The sequence below is a fragment of the Lingula anatina genome, chromosome 9, assembly GCF_051362555.1.
Source record: "Lingula anatina isolate TDL-2025a chromosome 9, LinAna3.0, whole genome shotgun sequence".
NCBI lineage: Eukaryota > Metazoa > Brachiopoda > Lingulata > Lingulida > Lingulidae > Lingula > Lingula anatina.
In genome coordinates this window covers 8,847,142-8,868,665 of record NC_141775.1, presented here as the reverse complement: position 1 = coordinate 8,868,665, position 21,524 = coordinate 8,847,142, and the positions used below count along the sequence as shown (strand labels likewise).

At 34.2% G+C, this 21,524-nt stretch overlaps 1 protein-coding gene across 10 annotated transcripts in view; it reads left to right on the top strand.

Annotated features, from left to right (window-relative positions):
- Positions 1–21,524, top strand: part of LOC106173525 (agrin) — a 142,924-nt gene that overhangs the window by 95,773 nt on the left and 25,627 nt on the right. For all 10 annotated transcript variants that reach the window (XM_086996378.1, XM_086996376.1, XM_086996369.1 and 7 more), the window contains 3 exons: positions 4,821–4,929; positions 11,383–11,480; positions 11,900–12,014. In XM_086996378.1, the coding sequence (XP_086852504.1) occupies positions 4,821–4,929; positions 11,383–11,480; positions 11,900–12,014 (322 nt within the window). The remainder of the gene's footprint in view (positions 1–4,820; positions 4,930–11,382; positions 11,481–11,899; positions 12,015–21,524) is intronic.

Below are 21,524 nucleotides of genomic sequence, written 5' to 3'. Positions count from 1 at the left end.
AATCCCCAGGGAGGTAAACAGCATGTGATTGGCAACCGTTCCAATGCCACACACTATTGAATGACACAATGTCGTTGAATGGTTTGATCACAGCAGTGATTACATGGGGAAGAGAAGTGTCGTTGCAATTTTTCCTTTGAGTGGAAGCTATTTCATTAAGCAATTTTGTTACACATGCAATTTATGTATTGTGTGAAAGACTTCTATGAATCATTATGTTTTTGTTTAACTGACTGAAATACATGTTTTATATGGACAAGCACTATATAGTAATAATAATAATTTTCTTTGAAACAGCACTCCATGTTAATCTCAGCACTCTACAATGTGAGGATTGCAGATTAAAATTTAAAATTCTAAACAAAGTTACATGTACCGTCTTAAATTATGAATTACACATGATCAAATTCTGTCAACTAAAATAGCCATATAGCCACGAACTTCATCTGTCAGCACCATCTGTTTATTAATTAAGTACATGCATTATAAATTAATTGACACATAATTATCTTAAACACCAGATATTAAAGCATTATTTGATTTAATTAATTATTTTCCATTCTAGGTGACATATCATTAGTGTGCAAAGTGTCGGATTTCGTACTAAGACATAAAAAAATGTCGTTAACATTATGCTTTATTACAGTGTATCAAGCAAAATAATCATTTGCCATGATAGCTACATGACTGCATTGTCATTGTATGTGCTTTGAGAGTTGATTGAAGTGGAAATAGATTGAAATATCAATGTCCGTGATCTCATATTAATCTTTAATGAAATTGGGTGAATTTGGTGTAATAAAATTGAGCTCTGAACAAATATGGTGCCCTTATTATTGTCCAACGACCGGTGTATTTTCCTGTCGGCCATTCTCGCTGTCATTGAGTGATGTGTACCAAGTACCATATTGTAGGTAAATGCATTATGATAGGACACGATAAGAAGTTTTATATTTACATGAACTTTGAGCACAAGGGAAAAGAAATGATTATTTTTATCAAAGCAGATTTCCAGAAGGATTAGTGTGACACTGGGATAAGAGATATCATTGAAATTAATTTCTTGCAGATATTTATTGTCAGAGAATTGCAAAGTTCCACACACACACGCATCTCAAGGGAACATGGATTAGTTTATGGCTTTTTTTTCAAGCAAGGTTACTAAGAATTAAGTAGACATATCCATTATAATCTTAGACCGCATTCACATCGAGTTGAGCCATGGCTGTACAAAGCCACGAACTAAATATGGTGGACATACATGAAACGAAAACCGCCTAATCTTTTAATAGTCTCTCCGCCTCTCACACGCCTCCCCATGTGTCGTCCCAATGGAGCTGAGATTTAATGACTGTACCCCCACTGGGATGACGCTAGGGGAGGCGTGTGAGAGGCAGAGAGACTATCAAAAGATGAGGTGGTTTTCCTTTCATGTACGTCCGCCATATTTAGTTCGTGGCTTTGTAGAGCCATGGCTCAACTCGATGTGAATGCGGCCTTACACTTTGTCTCACAGCTAGCTAGAAAGAAGAGAAATAAAGAGACTTGTGCAATGCAGACCTGTCTTTAATACTTTTGGATAGGGGAACACTCTGAGGTCTTTGGCTAAACAAATGAGTGAACCATGAACCTTTTTATCCCCTTAATTGACCCTACTTGAGATATGGTTTAGAAACAGATCACATTTGATTCAAAGTGGATCTTTTTCAATCAGTGTTGCAGTGAGTTCCTTTGAACCTCCTCCCCCCCCCCCCCGTATCCCCCTGTCCCTGCCTGTTTTTGAAATTTTCTTAAATTACATGTTTTTACAATAATTGTTACAGTAGCAGTTATTCCCCACATTTTGCCAAAAGTTGATAAGACATTAATTTTATATTCAGTAACAAAATTTTATTACCTTTTCTTATACTAAAAAGATCCCTAAGCTGTAAAATGTAAATTGGATCATTTCCAGAGTTATTGCCCAAAAAGGGGTCTAACATTTTAGACCAAAGATTGAGTTTACTTTGAAGATGAATAAGTAACAGCCAAATTAAATGAAATATTGTGCCTGTTTTATAAGTATTAAGACATGACTTACGGTTCAGATTAATACTTTCGTGATACTTAATTTAAGTGGACTAGTACTAGAATGATAATAATGGATTTATTTTATACTTAAATTGACTTGATTATTTTCGAAATTTTTTTTTAATGTTTTGTAAGACTAATTACAGAAAACATTTTACAATAAACAGTAACCCAGAAAAAAATTAAATATTGGAATGATAAATTGCTTTACTTTGTAATACCTGGATAATTAGCACCACATCCTTCTACTCTCATAAATTACATTTCAAAAAAGAAAAAAAAAGTCTGGAAGTGGACCCTTATACATATACCTGCTATTGTGAATTAATTGCTACTGCCATCTAAAATTGACCTAACCGTGCAACAGACACTGTCCTTTTTTACACAATTGGTCTTTTTTCTGGTGCAACAATTACGAAACACCACAAGGTACATAACTACATGTACTGACAGATACTAGGGGACATCATTTATTGTGAGATGCCCTACAGCAGCAGCAAAAAAAATATACTTAATTGCATCGGCAGATGATACCATCAACTGTTGGTAATTTGCAACAGATGTTGATCACTTATAATGTCATTGTCTAATGATGATGGGTTGGCCTTGGAGGGGAAGATTCTGCGACAAGGTCACGACAAGAAGGCATGCTTACATGCACATGTGCGCACACGCACGTGCATGTGCGCACGCACACACACACACACACACACACACACACATGGATGCCTCACTTCTATCTAAATTGAAAAATGCTCATGCTCACTTTGAACTCCTTCCAGCAAATTTAGTGGTGTGAACCATGTACAATTGATTTCGTTAATTTGGGTCAAATCTAAGGCGAATAATTCTTTGAACTGAACGTTGGGAAGGTCGCAGGCAGTCCTAAGATCTAATTCATCTGACCTTGTACATCAATACACATACACAGGCCATGTAGTCTTTTATCAAAAATGAAATCCCTTAATTATACTATCGAGTAAAACTAGGTGTATCAATTGTACTATGATTCAGATCAACCAGCCAATCAGTCCTCAGGGACCTTTTTTCAAGACGTGGGGTCTGGCATGCATGGATATAGATTAAGTTGTTGGCTCATTTGGACTTAAAGTTTAATCAGAGCTTTCAGAAGTCAGAGTTTTCAGGGCTTTCTTTTTTTTTTTATTCATGAGTATTCATTTTGTGGCCTTGCAATGTTGCCTTCAATATAAAATGTTTAAATTCTTAAAAAAAATTAAAATCCAGTTCTTACTTCACTGTGTCTCAGTGCAGTTTACAATAGATGACAATATTACTGGAATATACATTTAAAATACATATTCATAAGATATTCTGTGAAAAATAAATACAAACAGAAGAAAAAAATGTCTGTTTTATATGTCCCAGAACCACCATTCTTCTACTTGTCATGGAAAGGGAAGTGTCACCTGTTGACATGTTGCATCAGACTCGGAATCATTGTATATTTTCATTAAAATAACAATAATAATAATAATGATAATAGTAATAATATAGTATCAACATCTGGACCCAAAAATTATATTTATTTTTACTAATGATTATTCTTGATACAGACAGCATATTTCATAGTGAAAATTAAATAGAAAGTACATGTTTAAATGTTGCTTTTGGGGTCCAGACATTTCATGCAGTTGTAAAGGTTAAATACTTTTCTAAATAAAAGGTGTTTGAAAAGGGTGAATTTCGACATTTGTCATCATTTATATAAGTGATATAGCTTTTCAGTATATCCATGTTTTGAACATTATTTTTTGGCACAAAGAACTTTAATGACTAAAATGTTTTTTTCTCCCTTTAGTCATTTTATTTCCGCATTGGCATTTCATGGTGAAGTCTTGGAGTTCATCTTTTTTGTAGTGAATATGCATTGCATGCATGTGATTTCTGTCCTTCTAATTTTCATAGCTTTAATTGCATGTTAAATTGCCTTTTACTTTGTCTATTTCATGAAACTTGAAGCATTTGGGATAGAATTCTATTCATGGCAATTTATTTTAAGAAAGTTTGAACAATATACAGTATTTGCATGTTGATGTTTCTGGAAGTTAAAATCCTGCGAGATTTCTTTTCAATTAAGACTGGTCAGTGACATTCACTAAAGCATGACAACGCACATTCCTTGTATAGCGCGTACGATGTATTCACTTTTCTTGATAATAATTACAGCCTCAAGTGAGTTCTTCCATCAATATTTAATGCTATGGAGTTTGAGTCAGGTGTGGTCCATTTGATCTAAGTGCTTTCACCCAAAGGTGATTCTTCTAGCTGCAAAAGAGTTCAAGAGTACTATGTTCACGCATATTTTCCCAAGGTGCCCAGATCTTTATCCGTACAAAAGAACCAAATGGCCTCCGTACTCTCTGCAGCCTGGCCCTCTTCCATCCTTTATGGTACAAACATGGTTATGAATCTGGCTCCTTTTTTGTAGGCATGAACATAGACATAATATTTCAGTCCAAATAAAAATGTCAGGAACCATTTTAGCAGAAACTGTTTTTAATTTACCTAAATTAAACTTTGACAAATAAATGATGAGCAATCTGAAAGTGATAGCATGTACCATAAAAACTTAATTTGTTTGAAAATACAAAAAGAGACTGGGCATGCCTGTAAAATGACATGATGAAGTAAAAAGAAATTATGAAATTGGGCATGCCTGTAAAATGACATGATGAAGTAAAAAGAAATTATGAAATATTGATTGTTTTTTGTTTTCTTTTTCACTTCAGGTCTGTGGAAGCAATGGCATTACATACCCTAATCTTTGCAAGCTTGAAAAAGAAAACTGTGAGCTGAAAAGAACGGTTAAGGTGAACAAGTCACATGATGGCCACTGCCGTAAGTATGGCTTTTAAGACAGCGTTTTTAATTTAGATTGCTGAACAGAAAGAGAAAAAAATGAGTGATATTGAAGACAGCCTTTTGAATTCAGATAGAAGAAAAAGAGAGAACAAATAAAGTTAGGTGAAAAGGGAAAAGGTCTGGTATTGAAGACTTTGTTTGAATTGTATTGTAATTGGAGGCATAATGGTTTATAACTGACTTACACTTATCCCCAGTTGCTTTATACTAGACCATTCATGTAATTGTATATATTAGCAAAATGTCAGGCCTTCCGCAAATTTGCTGCAGATTTGCCACAATTTTGCTTCAAACTGCAATTCCTTTTTGCAATTTAGCAGCAAATTTGCAGCATATTCAATTTTTTTGCAAACTTGTTGCCTAAAGTTTGCAGCAATATTGCTGCATACTTTTCATTTTGCTAAGACAGGGAGTGTTGATTGCCTTTGGATTACAGTAAGAGAAGAGGTGATATAGGTTATAGCGAGTGCTTATCCTCTTTGTCTCGATTGATAGTTAAAAGGGTCTGAGAGTTTTCATTTTTCTTGGAATAGAGACATATCTCTGGTTATTCGTTTGTCAGCATGTTGCACTGGTGCCAAAGATATGCCTAAATGACAAGAGTCATTGCATGGAAATCTACTAGACCATGAACTAACAGCTTAGTAACATTACAACATATTAAGTGGGTTCATCCAGTGATGTGCCTGAATGTTGAGAGTCATTGCGTATATAAAATCAACTAGCTTGAAATGACACGCTGAAAACTGTCCTCGGGCATGTTCCAGCTTCGCAATTCTCGGCCCATCCCTGTTCTGCTTTCATGCAAATATCTCATCAGTGGTACGGTCACTCATGCATAGAATATTATCTCTTATTTCCAAGCAGTTTTGACACATTTTATACATGAATGGCAGATTGGATTTGAAGATCAATGAATTACAGTCTCCAATGAAATATTGTTTTACTTGGAATGCCTTTTGTGTAATTGTTACCTAGCTCCTAGTGATACTTCAGTTATTATTAGTAAACAGTTATATAGTATATCTTATCTAAACTCTCTCTCTCTCTTTCTCACACACACACACACACACACACAGTGTTCTTCTGACTACACAAAGTGGACATTTTTCATTCAAAGTTTTTATGCAGTTCTATCCACCCCCAATGCTTTTAGTACTCGTGACTCTTCTGGAAATCCCTTGCTGTCCCAGATGTAGATTTCCACTCTGATTCCGGCACTTAAACTCGGAGCCCTTACATTAAGGAACAGTGAATGTGGCAGAACATGAAATTGCAATCCTAGTAATGTTGAAAACTGAGTTATGAGTTAATACTAGAATTTGATTATCCTGTTGAAATTCTACCTTGGGAAATTAGTCAATATGAGAATACTTACTTTGTAGACTAAGGTTGAGATAGGTGATAAGATGTATAGGACGTACTACACATTATATATATATATATATATATATGATATCTTCATACCACAAAAGCAGATATCATATATATATATGATATCTTCACTACACAGAATGTAGCAAAGTCAAATCAAATGGCTATAATGCTTGTACATTCTGTTGTATATTTTTTGCAGTCGGATCCATTTTTTTGCTTTTTTTTTAATTTTTGAAGTATTGTATTGAACTTACTGTATTGTAATATTCACATTTTTGAACGTAATGTGTCACTGCAATTTAACTTGATGGCTCTCTTATTCTGTATGATATATTTGGAGCATTCCCTTATGTGGCTCCCCCTGGGGACTGGCGAAGTTGAGAACCTGATTGATTTTGGTCTATTTGGGTGTTTTATAGAAGATAAAAGAAACAGTTGGAGCGGTTTTCCTTCCCTATCCAAAATAACACCCTGAAATAGATCCATCTTATTTGGGATTGTAATTAGATTTTGCAAAGTTTCTCTAGCTTACATTTCATTTAATCCCCGCTGTGTGCACTTTTGGGAGCAGGGCTGGCTTTTAGCAAGTGAGAGAGAAAGAGAGAGAGTGAGAGAGAGAGAGAGTGCTAGTAAATTGATATTGAGTAGCATTTCTCAATTTATTTGTTTTACCGGGTATACTACATGGGTGATGGATATATGTGCTTTGCCAGCAAAACAGCTTGATTTTCCAAGAGTTTTACTGTAGTGCCTCGATCTTTCAATTGAGGAAATTGTGAATTGTACAAATACTGTAATTTTTTTAATCATAAATTCTAAAAATTAACACATTCTTGTCGAGTTGTAGCAAAAAATTGATAAGCAGGCTACCTGATATTGGAAGCACATAGTGAAGGCACAAAAATTCTATACAGAATATTAATATTAATGATTTCATAGTTTATGTATCTGAAATATTGATAATATTTCCTATTGAAAAGATTAAGTCATTACCGTATGTGCTAGAGAATAGAACTGTAAAATATAACTAACATAAAGGTAAAGGATATATATGATTTAAAGTGAGTTTTACTTGTGGTTGTCTAGATATATTCCACTGGATACGTGAAGTTTTATCAGATTAATCCACGTCCTTCTCAAGGAAATGTAAATTTCATTTGCCTTTCAAATTGTCTGCTTGAACTCATTTGGGACTTCCTTGAAAGGGAGGCTGAAAAACTATATCACAAAGTACAGATAACAGGGATCCGGTCTGTTTATTATGTGATGAAATGGAAGATTTGAGGAGTGAAAATTGACTACTGGTAATTTTTGTCCAGAAATTGCACTCTGACAGAAGGTCTATTTGGGAATTGCCTTAAATACACCAACAGTTAGAAGAAATGTCCACAGAATTGCTCTCTGTGAGAATATATTTTCTCTGGGAACTTCTTTCTCATCACAGTAATGTAACCTTTCCAGGAACTGCACTCTTTAAGTATGTCTTTTAGGGAATTTGTCTTTCAGGGAGATAATTATTAACTGATTGGGTATTTGGTTTGCCCTATTGTATGATGATTGAATTATAATGCTAAGTCAACACAGTTGTTTTCATTATATCTGTTGCCAACTACACTTATTGGAATGAACTGGTAGCTAAACAATTGCAAAGCCATGAGTTGGGCAAACTAACCTTTATTCCTGCAAAGTTCATTGCAGAAAAGATAGTTAAATGGTTTAATAATAACAATACCAAAGCTAAGTTTTTTTTTTTTGTGTAAAAAAAGGCTATACTCTTTTACTTCTTTGAATGTGCCCCATCTTCAAATTGGGACTACAAATATTTTAATTGTCTTTGTCTTTATAAGTAATAAAATTCGAAGTTTTTGGCATCCTTTTCCAAACTCTAGAAATGAAATTTTCTTAAAAGAAATGAAAAATATATTATCTTCACCAGTTTATGATTTATATGACCCAGCAGTTTTAGACCCCATTTCCAGAGATTAGATCGATCTACTTTAGATCAACCTAACTCCCTGGGGGTTCACGCTAAATAGCTGTCAGCCGGGCGGACACGAAAGTTAATTACCCCCTTACAGCTTGTAGTAGGCGGGACGGACATTTAAGCTGGATTATCTGACAGTAATCTAGTGAGACTCCCCACAGGGATAGATCGATCTAAAAGCTCTGGGAATACAGCCTTAGACAATTTATTGGATGAAGAGACATTTATAGGGATACAGTGTTCTTTTGGCTCCATGAAAACAATTCGATGGAAATTAGGGTTTTGTTTGAAAGCAATTTTGCATGTAGAATACCTTGCACACAAGGCAAAAAGCATCAAAATATGTCTGTTGCATGGTTACATGTAACTTGATGATAATTAATTATTTGTATGTTTAAACATTGCAAAATTTTTCTTTAAGAAATGGGTAGAGAAAAGGGGACAGTATCATGCTTATGCATCATGAAAGGATGCTCAGTATTACACTTTCCCTCAAAAAACTGATATTTAACAAAATTTCTGGGCGTAAACTATTTTCCTTTAACTGACCAACCTTTGGTCCTCCTTGTGTGATACTTGCCCTATCTATTAAAAACCTGGAAATATGCAAAAAAGTCCTTAACCCAGGCTTAAGCATAGATTTCAAATTCCACCATCATTTGGAGCTCTGACCTCCCTGTCTTAAAAGCAATTCAAAACTTTTTCAATGTGGTAAATAGGTGGCAAGGTTTTATGGAGGCAATAAATTAGGTTACCTTATATCGTTTAATAATGTCATGACTTTTTAAAATCTTACACCATATCCCTTTAGTTAAGTATAACACCCCTTTCTGAAAAAGTGATACCCATCTTGCATCTGTCATTCACTGTTCAAGCAATGATTGAGATATTTGCCAATTTTCAGTACTTAGGTATCCTTGCAAATAAATAGCTGTAAGGGTTGCATGAAAACACGTAACCTGATAATAATTTGTTGATATATCTGAGGGGGGGTTTATTTCGTGTTGGATTTAAGGGACATATTCTGATGTTTTTTAAGTACTTGACTCAACTTCCAGGCTGTACTTTCTGGTGTAATCATGCTTTCATGTTTTCACTCTCCTCCCAGGTAAATGTTAATAATGATGAAACGCTTTTGCAAAATTGATGAAGAGATAAATAAAATGACCATGCACCAGCTCAAAGGGAGGTTAGATAACTTGGATATGATATGTGAAAAATGATATTTTGCATGGCACAAGGGACTTTTATTCATTCGGGGAAATTTCAGTTTTCATGACTTGAGTCTTTTTCTTTTTATGTATTATATATTGTATGCCTAGATCCAATCACCAAGCATTTAACAAAATGAAACTATGAATATTTCTGTGGTTCATTGTGAATTAATAAAATGGTTCTCTGATCTCTTTTAGTGTAATTAAACCTGAATAAGCCAAACCACAGCTGCACGACTTGGCAGAAAGCCAAGTCTTTCAGTTGGAACAGTTAGTATTTAGTGTCAAAAACGGATAGAAATGAAAAAATATTATTTTCATCTCAAAATTTGAGAAAACAAACAGTAAAACATGATTATATTGGAGGTAATATTTTGTAAATATAACTGAAGTTTTTGGCTCTAAAAGGGATCATATGTAATCATTTTATTGTGCAAGATTATTTTAATGTGTTTGTGTTCATTGGTTTTATAGTGATTCCCACTACAGTCTTCAGTTTACATGATGAGGGATATCAGACCACCACCCCTCCACCCCTAGGTATTTTTTTATCATTTCACTAGCACAACTGTCACCTTTCCATTGAAATTTGTCACTGTGTGTGTTTCCACATTGAGGATTGCCATGCTCATGTTGTGATCTTGATAGGTATTTGATTGGGGTGTCCCTTTTGTCACTATAACATGCATGAGTTCATCATCGTGTCATATTTTTGTTGCTTTATCACATTGTTACCATAACTAAACATTTTTGTCACCTTATCACATTTATCCACATATCACATTTGTCACCATGTTATGTATTTGTCACTACATCATGTTTGTCACCATGTCATATTTTTGTCACTATGTCACATTTATAACAGTGTCACATTTTTATAGAATGTCACATCTTTTGTCCTGACATGTTTTTCCATGTCACATCTTCTTGCCACCCATCACATGTGGTAACCTGGTATTTTAATAGCAAAGTGTGTCTTATCAAAATAGTGTAGGTTAATCTGTGACATTGGATTTGCTGTGTCTTAACATTATTGGTTAGTACAGGGCAATAATCAACTTTTTGAACAAATTTCTAGGAGTAAATAAATTGTGTACAGTAGCAACTTTAGTAAGAGCTTTTCAAACTGTGACTGTGACAGGTATTTTTTTTTCCTCTAATAGGTATTTTCTCCAAATTTCATCATTGATCAAATGAAAGATGTGATCTTTCATGATTTCACATTTTTAAGTAGTCAGAACTGAATTCCACAAATATCCACCTCTATGGAGATGATGGAACCTGATGGAAAATATTATATTCAGCAGTGGGATTTCTGACAAAGACACAGTCAGTGATTATTTATTTAAAAGGTGGTTTCAGGCAAGGTGCACGGAAATAACTTTTTTGTTCTCTTTTCTTTTCTTTAGAGTTTCTCTAAAGTTTAAGAAAGTTGTTAGGCTATTATGTGGCACAAGTTAGCAAACACCTAGCCACATAGGAAATGATATGCCATATTATCTAAAATCTTTAAGCATAGCTATGTTTTATGAATTGGCAAAATATTTCAAATATTTTATGTTGTTTACTTAAAATTTGCAAAGGTAACTGGAGCATTTTATAAAGATAAACGAAGGAAATACAGTATGTTGCATCCTTATCTTTGCTTTGGATTTGTTAAATGCCTGAATCGAAAAATAAAACTATAGCCTTGATGATGCTACTGGAACAGCATTATTTTATTCAATTTATTTTATATAAAATATATGTGATAATATGATATGTATTTTTTACATTATGATACATAATATTATGTTTGATTATATGATATATATTTTGATAAGATATTATTTTATAATGTCTTTTTTCTTACAGCTGGTTGTGGTCCTAACCCGGAGTGTGAGTTTAATTCTATCTGTGTGGCCGACAGCAGGGGCAATGCCAAATGTTTGTGTCAGGAGGACTGTCAGCAGGTCAGTACAAGGCATATTTCTAGTCAAATTGGGCCGCTGCTTCTTATTACATGGCGTGTCTCTAGTCAAATTGGACCTCTACTTTTTATTAAATGGCATGTATATTTCCTGAATGGAGGCTATTCAACTGGATAGCCACATTCCCTGATGAAGATGCTCTGTTAGGGGCCACTCAGAATAGGTGTTCCGAGAACTAACTGATCTGCTAACTAAATATGGCCAACCCCACTTCAAAAGCAATGCCACTGATTTCCAATAGTCTCCCCACCTCCACACGTGCTATTAAACAGATCAAATCTCAGCTCCGAGGTTTAATTGCTAGGCCCCTGCAGCGAAGGCGTGTACTATATACTTGTACTGTATATCAGCTGTACCAATTTAACTTCCATTCAAGCTTACTTTCTTTAATTTTTTTACAGACTACCAACAAAGTATGTGGCACAGACGGCATAACTTACAACAATGAGTGTGAACTTCAGTTGGAATCTTGTCGAAAGAGGACACCAATACATGTCCGTAGGCAGGGCGCATGTGGTAAGTTCTCACCATAATTTTTGCACCATTTCCAATTGCTCATTGTTGTGTATTTTAACAAATTTTTTAAGCATTTTACAGAAGCATGTGTGTAATGGGGACTGATGACCATGTGTACATGGCATATTTCACATTCTTATTGGTAGTTTCTTTTTTTTACATAAAAAAGTGTTGAAATTGAAAGTTGGCAGTCAATCTCTGCCTGTAGGTTCCCATTCATGTCCATTGGTTGTTATGGTGTGGAATTAGTGGCAAAATTTGCTTGTGAATGTGTAACTCACATGAAAGTTATATATCATGACAATACAATGACATTTTGTTTATTGGAGGTGCATATTGATAATTATTGTACATGACATATAAGAATAAATGCATCATCATTTTGTTTAATTTGCTTGGATGGAATCAATTTGACCAACCCAATAGTAGTAGTAGATATAGTATTTGTCCATATGATATATGTGTTGCTGTTTGTTGCGTTGAATAGTTGTAGAACGAAGTTTGGTATTGTATGTTTTGTTAGATATTGTATTTATTTTGGTAGATTAGAAATAATGCATCATGTTGTGATGTTCACGGGAATCAATGGAAGACTGTCACAGTGCTGTCTTTTCAGAAAAACACTTTTAATGTGCTGATTTTTTAAAATGTTTTTTTTTTCATAAATTCAAATCAGTTTGAACAGTTTCAAGCCAATCCATCCTAACACCACCTTTTAACGTAGTTGTTTTTAATACAGTTCAGTTAAACAGAAGTCTCATATTAGTCTAAAAACAATTATTACCAAATTATTCATCTTGCGCTCCCAGAAACTAGTGAAGGAATGATAGGTAACTTAATATGCTTTGTATTGATGTATGTCATATTCAGGTATGCCAGCAAAATTGTTCATAGAAATGTGTTTGTCTTTTGGCCTGACAACAGAAGAATTATGGTGCATTCACAATAAAGCTATTGTACTAGGCACTTCAAACTTACTCCGTGGGGACTCTTGCTGAATACAATCAGATTAAAAGTATTACACCTTTACCTGGCAATGTAGTAGAATACAGAAAAGGTGATCATTATACATATGTTCAGACAAGAGGCAGCATGTTAATCTGTCAATTTGATTGCATTCAGAAACAGTCCCTGCAGAGTTAGTTTGATCTAACTATTCTGATAGTTTCATTGTAAATACACACTTATATATATATGAATAACAGGGGCGGATAGAGAGATATTTTGTGACAGGCTTCAGAATTATCTTTATTGATCCACTTTCCACTTTTGACAGTCTTCCGACAGAAAAAATTAGATACCCGTCATTGTAAACTTGAAAATCTGACCGTCTTCCAGAAGACCCAGAAGTCGGCCTAAATCCGCCTCTGAAAAAGAACCAAAAGAACCAAAAGAATATTTAGAATACACAGGAATGGACAGTGTTGGCAAACTTGCATGTGTGCATGGGTGTATGTGTGTGTGTGTATATGTGTATGTGTTATGTTCACTTTATTAATGTGATTTTATTTCATTTTCATTCACAGAATAATTTAGAAATGGTTTATGATAGTTAGTTTAGGGGATTGACCAGCACACTAGAATCAAGGAAAAATTAATTTTTTACTGTTTCAGTAGGAATCTCCTTGTCAAGAGTAGATATTTTTTTAACAAATAAAAATATTAAATTGGACAGACAAATGAGAAGACAATGAATCACAAACTATAGGCACAACTTTTTGTTTGTGAAATTTTATCTAGAATTTTTTGTGGTCTAGCTATTTGTGCAAATTTTCATTTAAAATTGGGTTGCATGCGTTGGGTTTACTTTGACCTAAACATCAAATAAAAGAGCAGTTTGGGGGTTTCACTCATGACACAATGCACATTTTGATTTAAAGCATGTAGCATGCTGCAATTGACCGCTGTTAAGAGCATGCTTTTTTTTTAAAGTAGGACGCAGGCTTTCTAGCCTACCTGAGAACTGGGGTAAAACCTCAAAAATTACTTCCCCTTTTCTCAGTCAGGGACTTCCAAAAAGTTTTTCAAATCAGAAAAGAATCAGCAAATTTTTGTTTGGTCAGACTTTCTCAGCTTTTGACCATACCAAACAACAATTGTTTATGTCTTAGGGCCTACAAGAGCTGTATATTGAAGATGTTTAAAGCAAGAAATAGGTCTAAATCTTGATTTTAAATTATTCACTCCCATCAGGGTCATATCAGAGAAAGATCGGGAGCTTTGTCTCGGTAAAATGTTTGGAACCCTGGGAAAGGGATGTTGTACGCATTATTGTTCATATATAATTGATGTTGTACTTAGTGGTTGCTTGAAATTTCTCTCTCTCTCTCTCTCTCTCTCTCTCTCTCTCTCTCTCTCAAATTATTCAACTGGATATTTATAATTCTATTGTGTTGCATGAAATGTATGTATGTATGATTATATATGATTATGACATCCACACCCAGAAAGACTTACTGGGTAATTCAGTTGTAATGCTTTGAGTTACATTACATCAAAGTAAACATAAAATTTGTAAACTGGAGTATTTTATTATGTAAGGATTATTTTGTTGTGTTTGTGGATGCTGGGAAGATGATACACCGTCATTTTATATCTCATAAGTTGCCAAAAAAAAAAATTATAATAATTTATATCCTTTTTGATTCAACCTCTTACAATTGATCCCCAAACCTTCAGAATACATGTGTTTTTTCCTCTTATATTTTTTAATCTTGCTCATTTGATTTGCTTACTTTATCTACTGGCATGCATGATTCACATTTCAATTGTCTTTTATTTATTTTTCAAAATTGAATAAAATGAATGAATGAAATGTGAGTAAAATACTTGAAATTTCAATATATTTTCCGTAATTCATGTCAGAAGGGCTTAATGACATTTTAATAATATGTTTCTTCTCCATTTTATTTTATTCTGTCATTTAAGTTACCATTGCTTACATGTATTTCATATTTTACTTTCTGAATTTTATCATCTCAGTTATTATAATTTAGGATTTTGTGGGCAGTATCAAGTTTATTTATGATTGAAAAGAAATATGTTTATTGTTATGTGCTGTAACCAACTGGTACTGAAAAAGTTGTCATGTTTTCAGCTCTTATCTTTGTTCAGATTATAATTCCTCTGACATGCCCCATAGTTTACACATACAGCATGAGAAAAGCCTTACTCAGCATAATAAATAATTATTATATTTAGAACCCTGGTGCTCCTCCAAACCATATAAACATGAACTGGAAATTGTCCATTTTGTCAATGGACAATGAAATTGCTTGTTATTTGATTTCAAAAGGTGTATTTAGAGTCAATTTAAGTAGGTCCATCTTAAGTCAACCCATCTTAGCCACTTGATTTAGTGTATTGCTTTATCATAGACAGCTAACTTGATCTAATTGTAAGTAAGCTGTGGATGGTTCCTAGCAATGGGCATATATGGGACCATCCAGATCAAGAAGAGCCGAGTGCTAGCTAGGCCACGAACTAAATATGGGGGACCTACATGAAAGGAAGTAATTAAATCTCGGCTCAATTCAACCGGTGGAGAATCGACATGTGGGGAGGCGTGTGAGAGGCAGAGAGACCATTACAGGATTAAGCGGTCTTCCTTTCATGTAGGTCCGCCATATTTAGTTTGCGGCCTTGCTAGCACTCAGCCCTTCTCGATCTGAATGGTCCTTATGACATAAACAAGAGAAGAGAAGGAATGTATTTGCTGTGAATCACATGGAGGCAGCACACACTCCCTGTATTTTCTGTTTTTCTTATATTTGTAAACTGGACAATTTCTGGTTGAAGTTTGTATGGTTGCTTTGTCGTCAACTTTCTGGAAATTAATTTTTACGGGATTTCCAATGTCAGACCATTGTTATTAACCAATTTCATATAATTATCACATTGTTTGGATGTGGAAAGCTGCATATATTGTTTTCAACACTGAATGCAGTTTTCACCAAGGTTCACTGAAGTAGTACTGAAATACTTTCACCTATGTACTTTCATATGCATCCCACTCTGTCTCAACCAAGCACACTCAAATGTCACATCTAACACACTTCCACACCTTGCATCTTACAATGATCTGATCCTATGTCTTTTCACTACCATATCTTGCTAGTTTTACTGAATGGAATGAAAGGAATTAGCTTTTATGATTCTTCATCTTTTCACAACCAAATCTTGCTCATTTTATTTACTGGAATGAATGGCAATGATGAGAAAACTAAGAGGTGTTGTGAAACTTTTATTTCTTTCTTGTCGCTTTCTCTCTTTGTCCATGCAGCCGCCGATGTCTCACCTTCTGCATCTAATCTGACCTCTACCGTCACCTCTCGTCCATCGATACAGCCAGGGGATTTAAAGAATCCACAACTGACTGACTTTATCCCAAGAACAATTTACAATGTTTGGCGGTTATTGGAGAAAAGTAATATCATCTTTTGATTATAGTACCTACCATAGATGCCTTTAGTTATTCTTGAATGTTTTTATCACTTAGTCCAACCCCCGCAAAGTATTACGAGTTGCTTGCTGTGTGTGATGAAGTCTAAGTGAGAAAAGTGAAGTGACATTAGGTGCCAAAATGTTTACCTTTTTTGTGGGTAAAAATGTTAGTTGACACATGATTATCAAGCAAGATCTTTGTGATGTCTATGGGGCTAGAAGTGAAGTGAATTTTTATCAGTATTGAAGTAAAAGCTCAATTTTTTGTTGGTGAAAAATATCTTTTGATTAATTATGGCACTGTCTTTTTTGTCTGATTATACTTTTTAAATAAAGATTAAGAACAAACAAACTAGCAAATGAATATCAAAACTATTCATAATTCTTCAGACGATCATTTGCCAAAAAGATTTCGAAAAAAAAAAACAGCATAAGGATAGCCAAAATTTTGGATTTAAACCCAGAATGAGACATCTTTTTTCAAGTTTAAAGAGAAAATAATTATTCCATAAATACTAGCCTTCTGGTAGCATGAGCAGTAAATTTTCTCCTTTTTAAGAAAGCATTAGAACATTATTTATCTAAGATCGGTGCAATTTTAGCGCTATATTATATAAACACTGCATTTTATTTTGTCATGTGTTATGCCATTGCTTATGAGCTGTTTCTGGAAGCTGCAAAATAATTGGCACCTATTTGTCTCAATTTTTAAGTGGCTTGAAATGTTCTGACTGAAAATTCTTGACTTCTGTTATACCAAGATATTAGCTGTTCTCTCCTCATAATGATGTCTCAATGTTAAGAGTAAAACATGCAAGATTGTTAGCTGCATGTTCTTATTATATACCTGCTTGAAAATCAAGTAATTTTCTTATACTCTGTTTACATGGTCAATAATCTAAACAAATGTCTTCCAGTCATTGTTTTAACCATCTATATTTCTTGAAATCTTTGTCCAAATTATGATATAATGCATAAGTTTATTCAAACTGTAAGGAGGCAGGCATTGTGGAAACTGCTAAACATTTTGATAATTCGAATGTGAGGCATTTTCAACTGCAATGCAGCCAAACAGGTCTGTAGGCCATAGAAGTAACCTTTGTCTTCAAACATTTTGCAAACTGAGACCGTGCTATTGGCAGTTTTATTCACTCTGGACCTTGAACTTGTATCTTTATTGATAGACTTAATACTGCTAAGCTTAATACTGCCCTTACGAAAAAGTCCTATAGGATCCTATAGGAAATTGGCCCAATTTCCTATAGGATCCTATAGGATCTTATAGGATCCTATAGGACTTTTTCGTAAGGGTGTTCATGATATATAACTTCTCTTTAATGGACCTTACATGATGTTCAACACTTACCATGTAAACTGGGCATAAATTGCACACCCTTTCTTTTCTTTGTTCATACCTTTTTCCTTTACAGTACTACATTTTGTCAGTGTACTTATTGTGAAGTCTAACATTTCTTGGCTCTACTCTACATGTGGATGATTATTCTGATTTTACAGTTGGAAGTACAAGTTTACTGACACAGGTTGCCAAAGATATCATTATTGAAATTATTAGGGGCTTTACGTCATGTATATATATGTATAAAATGTTTAATTTGTCCCAACAGAAAGATGGCTGTTGACCAAAAATGCAAATAATACAGATAGAACTGTATATTTGGCAAACCTGACTCTCTGTTTATTCAGATGCATAGTTGCACAGCTTTGAAATTGTGTTAGTTGTGACAGTGATTGTGATGTGATGTGACATGGTGTTCAGTGAAGGCAGATCATTGTCCTTTCATGTGGTCAGGAAGTGGATTGTGATGTCATTGTTTTTGATATGCAAAATGTGATCAGAATATTGGATATGAATATGAATGTCATATGACCATTTTTACCTATGCCAAGGAGGTTATATTTCACCTCTGTCTGTCTGTTGGTTTGTTACCATTGCAAAATAGGGCCAATGACCTTGGCCTCATGCGATGGATGTACTCTCCAATATCAGTACAGGATCCTTGGTGTTGGTCTGCGCTCTTTGGGTGCTTTTCTAGTTAATTACTAGATAAAAATTTATTGTGATATCGTTTATATGAATGCAACACAATATGAATGTTTCCTGAGTGTTATGTCACAGTTTTATAATGTTTCCTTTGTGATGTCATGGCCATATCATGTGATCCGGGTTTGACTCATGATGCCTCTTTTTTCGTGTTAACAAAAAGGGAGTTATGATGTCATTATGTCATGTGATCAGTACAAGGCTTTTTATGTCGCTTTAAATTTGACCTTCAAAGAACTTGTTTTTACTGCATGCAATACATGTATGTTCAGTTTTTTCTTTTTTTAAGGAATGTGCTTACATTTTATTGATTACATAAAGAGCATTGATGGCATGATGATTTTTAATGAAGAACAAAAAATGAAGAATTGCCCTATCATTTGTTTCTATATGCATGATGCCTTCATTCAATTTAAGAACTTAAAGAACTGCATATTAATATATTTCCAGCAATAATTAAAACATACCAAAGCAAGCTTGTTCTGCATTTTGAACATTCTACATAAGTGAATGTATGTTATGAATCTGAATTTTGGATACAGAAATGAACATTTTTGCACAGGAAAAAACGACAATATTTCATACTATATGAATAGGGGGATTTATTCCCAAATAAGAGTCCTATGGTATTTAATATGCAAAAAATATTAGAAATTACAACAGTTAAAGAGACTGCATTTTGACATTTTAATTTGATCATTGCCATACCATACATGTTGTTTTGGATTTTCTGCTTAGTTTCAAAATGGGCTATCATTTATTTTCCATTGGATTTGCATGATTTTTTTGCATTCCATTGTAAATGCCTGAATCCCCTACAGAATAGATGTTCTTAGCCTGTTTCATATTTAGGCAGATCATGTTGACAAAAATATAAATTAATATCAATATAGACAAATATTAATATGGATAAACAAACGGAAGTATTTGATCTTGAACATTATTTTCTGTTTGCACATGGAAAAAGATATTAATAACCATTTTTTATTTTAAGAAAGAAAATATGGAAAATATAAAGTGATTACTTATAAAGTCATCAATTTGAGAACAAAGAATTGACATTTTTTATCTTTTTTCTCTCCAATTACTTCACTGATGTTCCAAACTGAAAGCAGATTCAGGTTTGTTAGATGATTGTATTGTAGAAAAGTGTTTCAAAGTGTTGTTGTGTTTTGTGTTTTCAAATGTTCTTACCACGAACTACAGTTTTACAAACAATATCAGGGGAGGATCCAGAGATATTTTCTGACAGGTTTCCGAATTATCTTTATTGATCCATTCTCCACTTTTGACCGTCTTCCGACAGAACAAAATAGATATCTGTCAATGTAAACTTGAAAATCTGACCGTCTTCTGGAAGACCCAGAAGACGGCCTAAATCTGCCCCTGAATATGTAAAGTATCTAAATGCTTTGATGTCTACAAGTTTCATCTATTTTTCAGCTTGTGGAGACAAGCCATTTTTGTTTTACCAAAGAAATGATCATTTTTTGGGGCAGTCAAACAATGGAAAGATACTTTTACTGCATTATGTCTCTAAAGTATATTGTATTACATAAAATGACAGCATTTTATTTAGTTATAACACAGCTTAAAACTACATGAGAGAATAGTATGATAGAATGTACAAAATAAATCATGTTCACAAAGCACTGGGCTTATCCAGACTACCAAATTATGCAATAGTCAGGGGCGGATTTAGGCCGTCTTCTGGGTCTTCCGGAAGACGGTCAGATTTTCAAGTTTACATTGAAGGGTGTCTAATTTTTCTGTCGGAAGACGGTCAGAAATGAAGAATGGATTGACAAAGATAATTTGGAAGACTGTCAGAAAATATCTCTCAATCTGCCCCTGATAGTTACTGTTGAGTCACCTCGTGGCTATGATATTATTGTTATGAAAGCATCTGGACATGTGCCCAACATTTTGATATTGCCTTCATATACAGTATGTTTCATATAATTGTAAGGCTGTAGTTCATGTTCACCAAGGTCATTTTCACACTGCAGGACTGGCTAAGACCAGAGAAAAAAACTAAAGAATTATATGTTACCATATACCATAGGCTGGTTCCACAAAAAGAACTTAAGGCTAGAAATTGTTCCAGACTTAAAAAGTGTTTAGTGTCCTTTGACCCTAAACAATTACAAATAATGAGTACAAATAAATATTTTGGCTGTTTTATTAAATGAAATATATGGCTAATGCTTTTGACCAAAGATATAATTATCCTTGTAAGTATGGTCTTGTCTTAGATCAAATTTGGTGAAATATTTGGTCTAAAGTTTAGAAAAAATTATCTGTCTAAAGGACTTTTGTGAAAATAGTATACCAAACTGGTCAGTTTCAGAGTTTAAAGGGAATTAAGGGATAAAGATCTGAGCTAATCCTGCAGTGTGGCTGTTTGATTTGATGTGAACAGATGTTGCGCTGTGACACATACATATGCACGCACCCCCCCCCCCCCACACGCACACACACACACACACAAATGCACATGCTGTGCCTTGTATAAGAAAAAGCATATTTTAGGTACTGCACATAGTCTGTCGCACTGGAGCACAGTCCACATATGTCGTAGTTCACTTGTTTTTCGTGTGTGGCACTATAATTGAGTGGGAGGGATGACCTCCACCACCCACCCCACCATCACCCCTTCATTGTGTTAGGAGTGAAGCACAACACAAAGTATTGCATTTTGGATGAGACGAGATCACTTTTGATGAAATCTTTCATTTGTGTCTGTGTAAACATATGATATACAGGCTATTCTTTAAAATTGAAGTATATCTTTGTCAGGAAGATTTTTAATGTCATGGGTTTTATCTATATTTATGTGCCTGTGGCTGCAATGTTGCTCTGACAAATATTGGAAAAACTTAAATGATATTTCCATCAATAATCTTTTAAAAATCATTCATGTTGGCTGCTCTCAGTGTTCATCTACTAGAAGTGCATTAAATTATTTTGAATACATTTTAAGTTTTAATGTCAATTCATTTGTT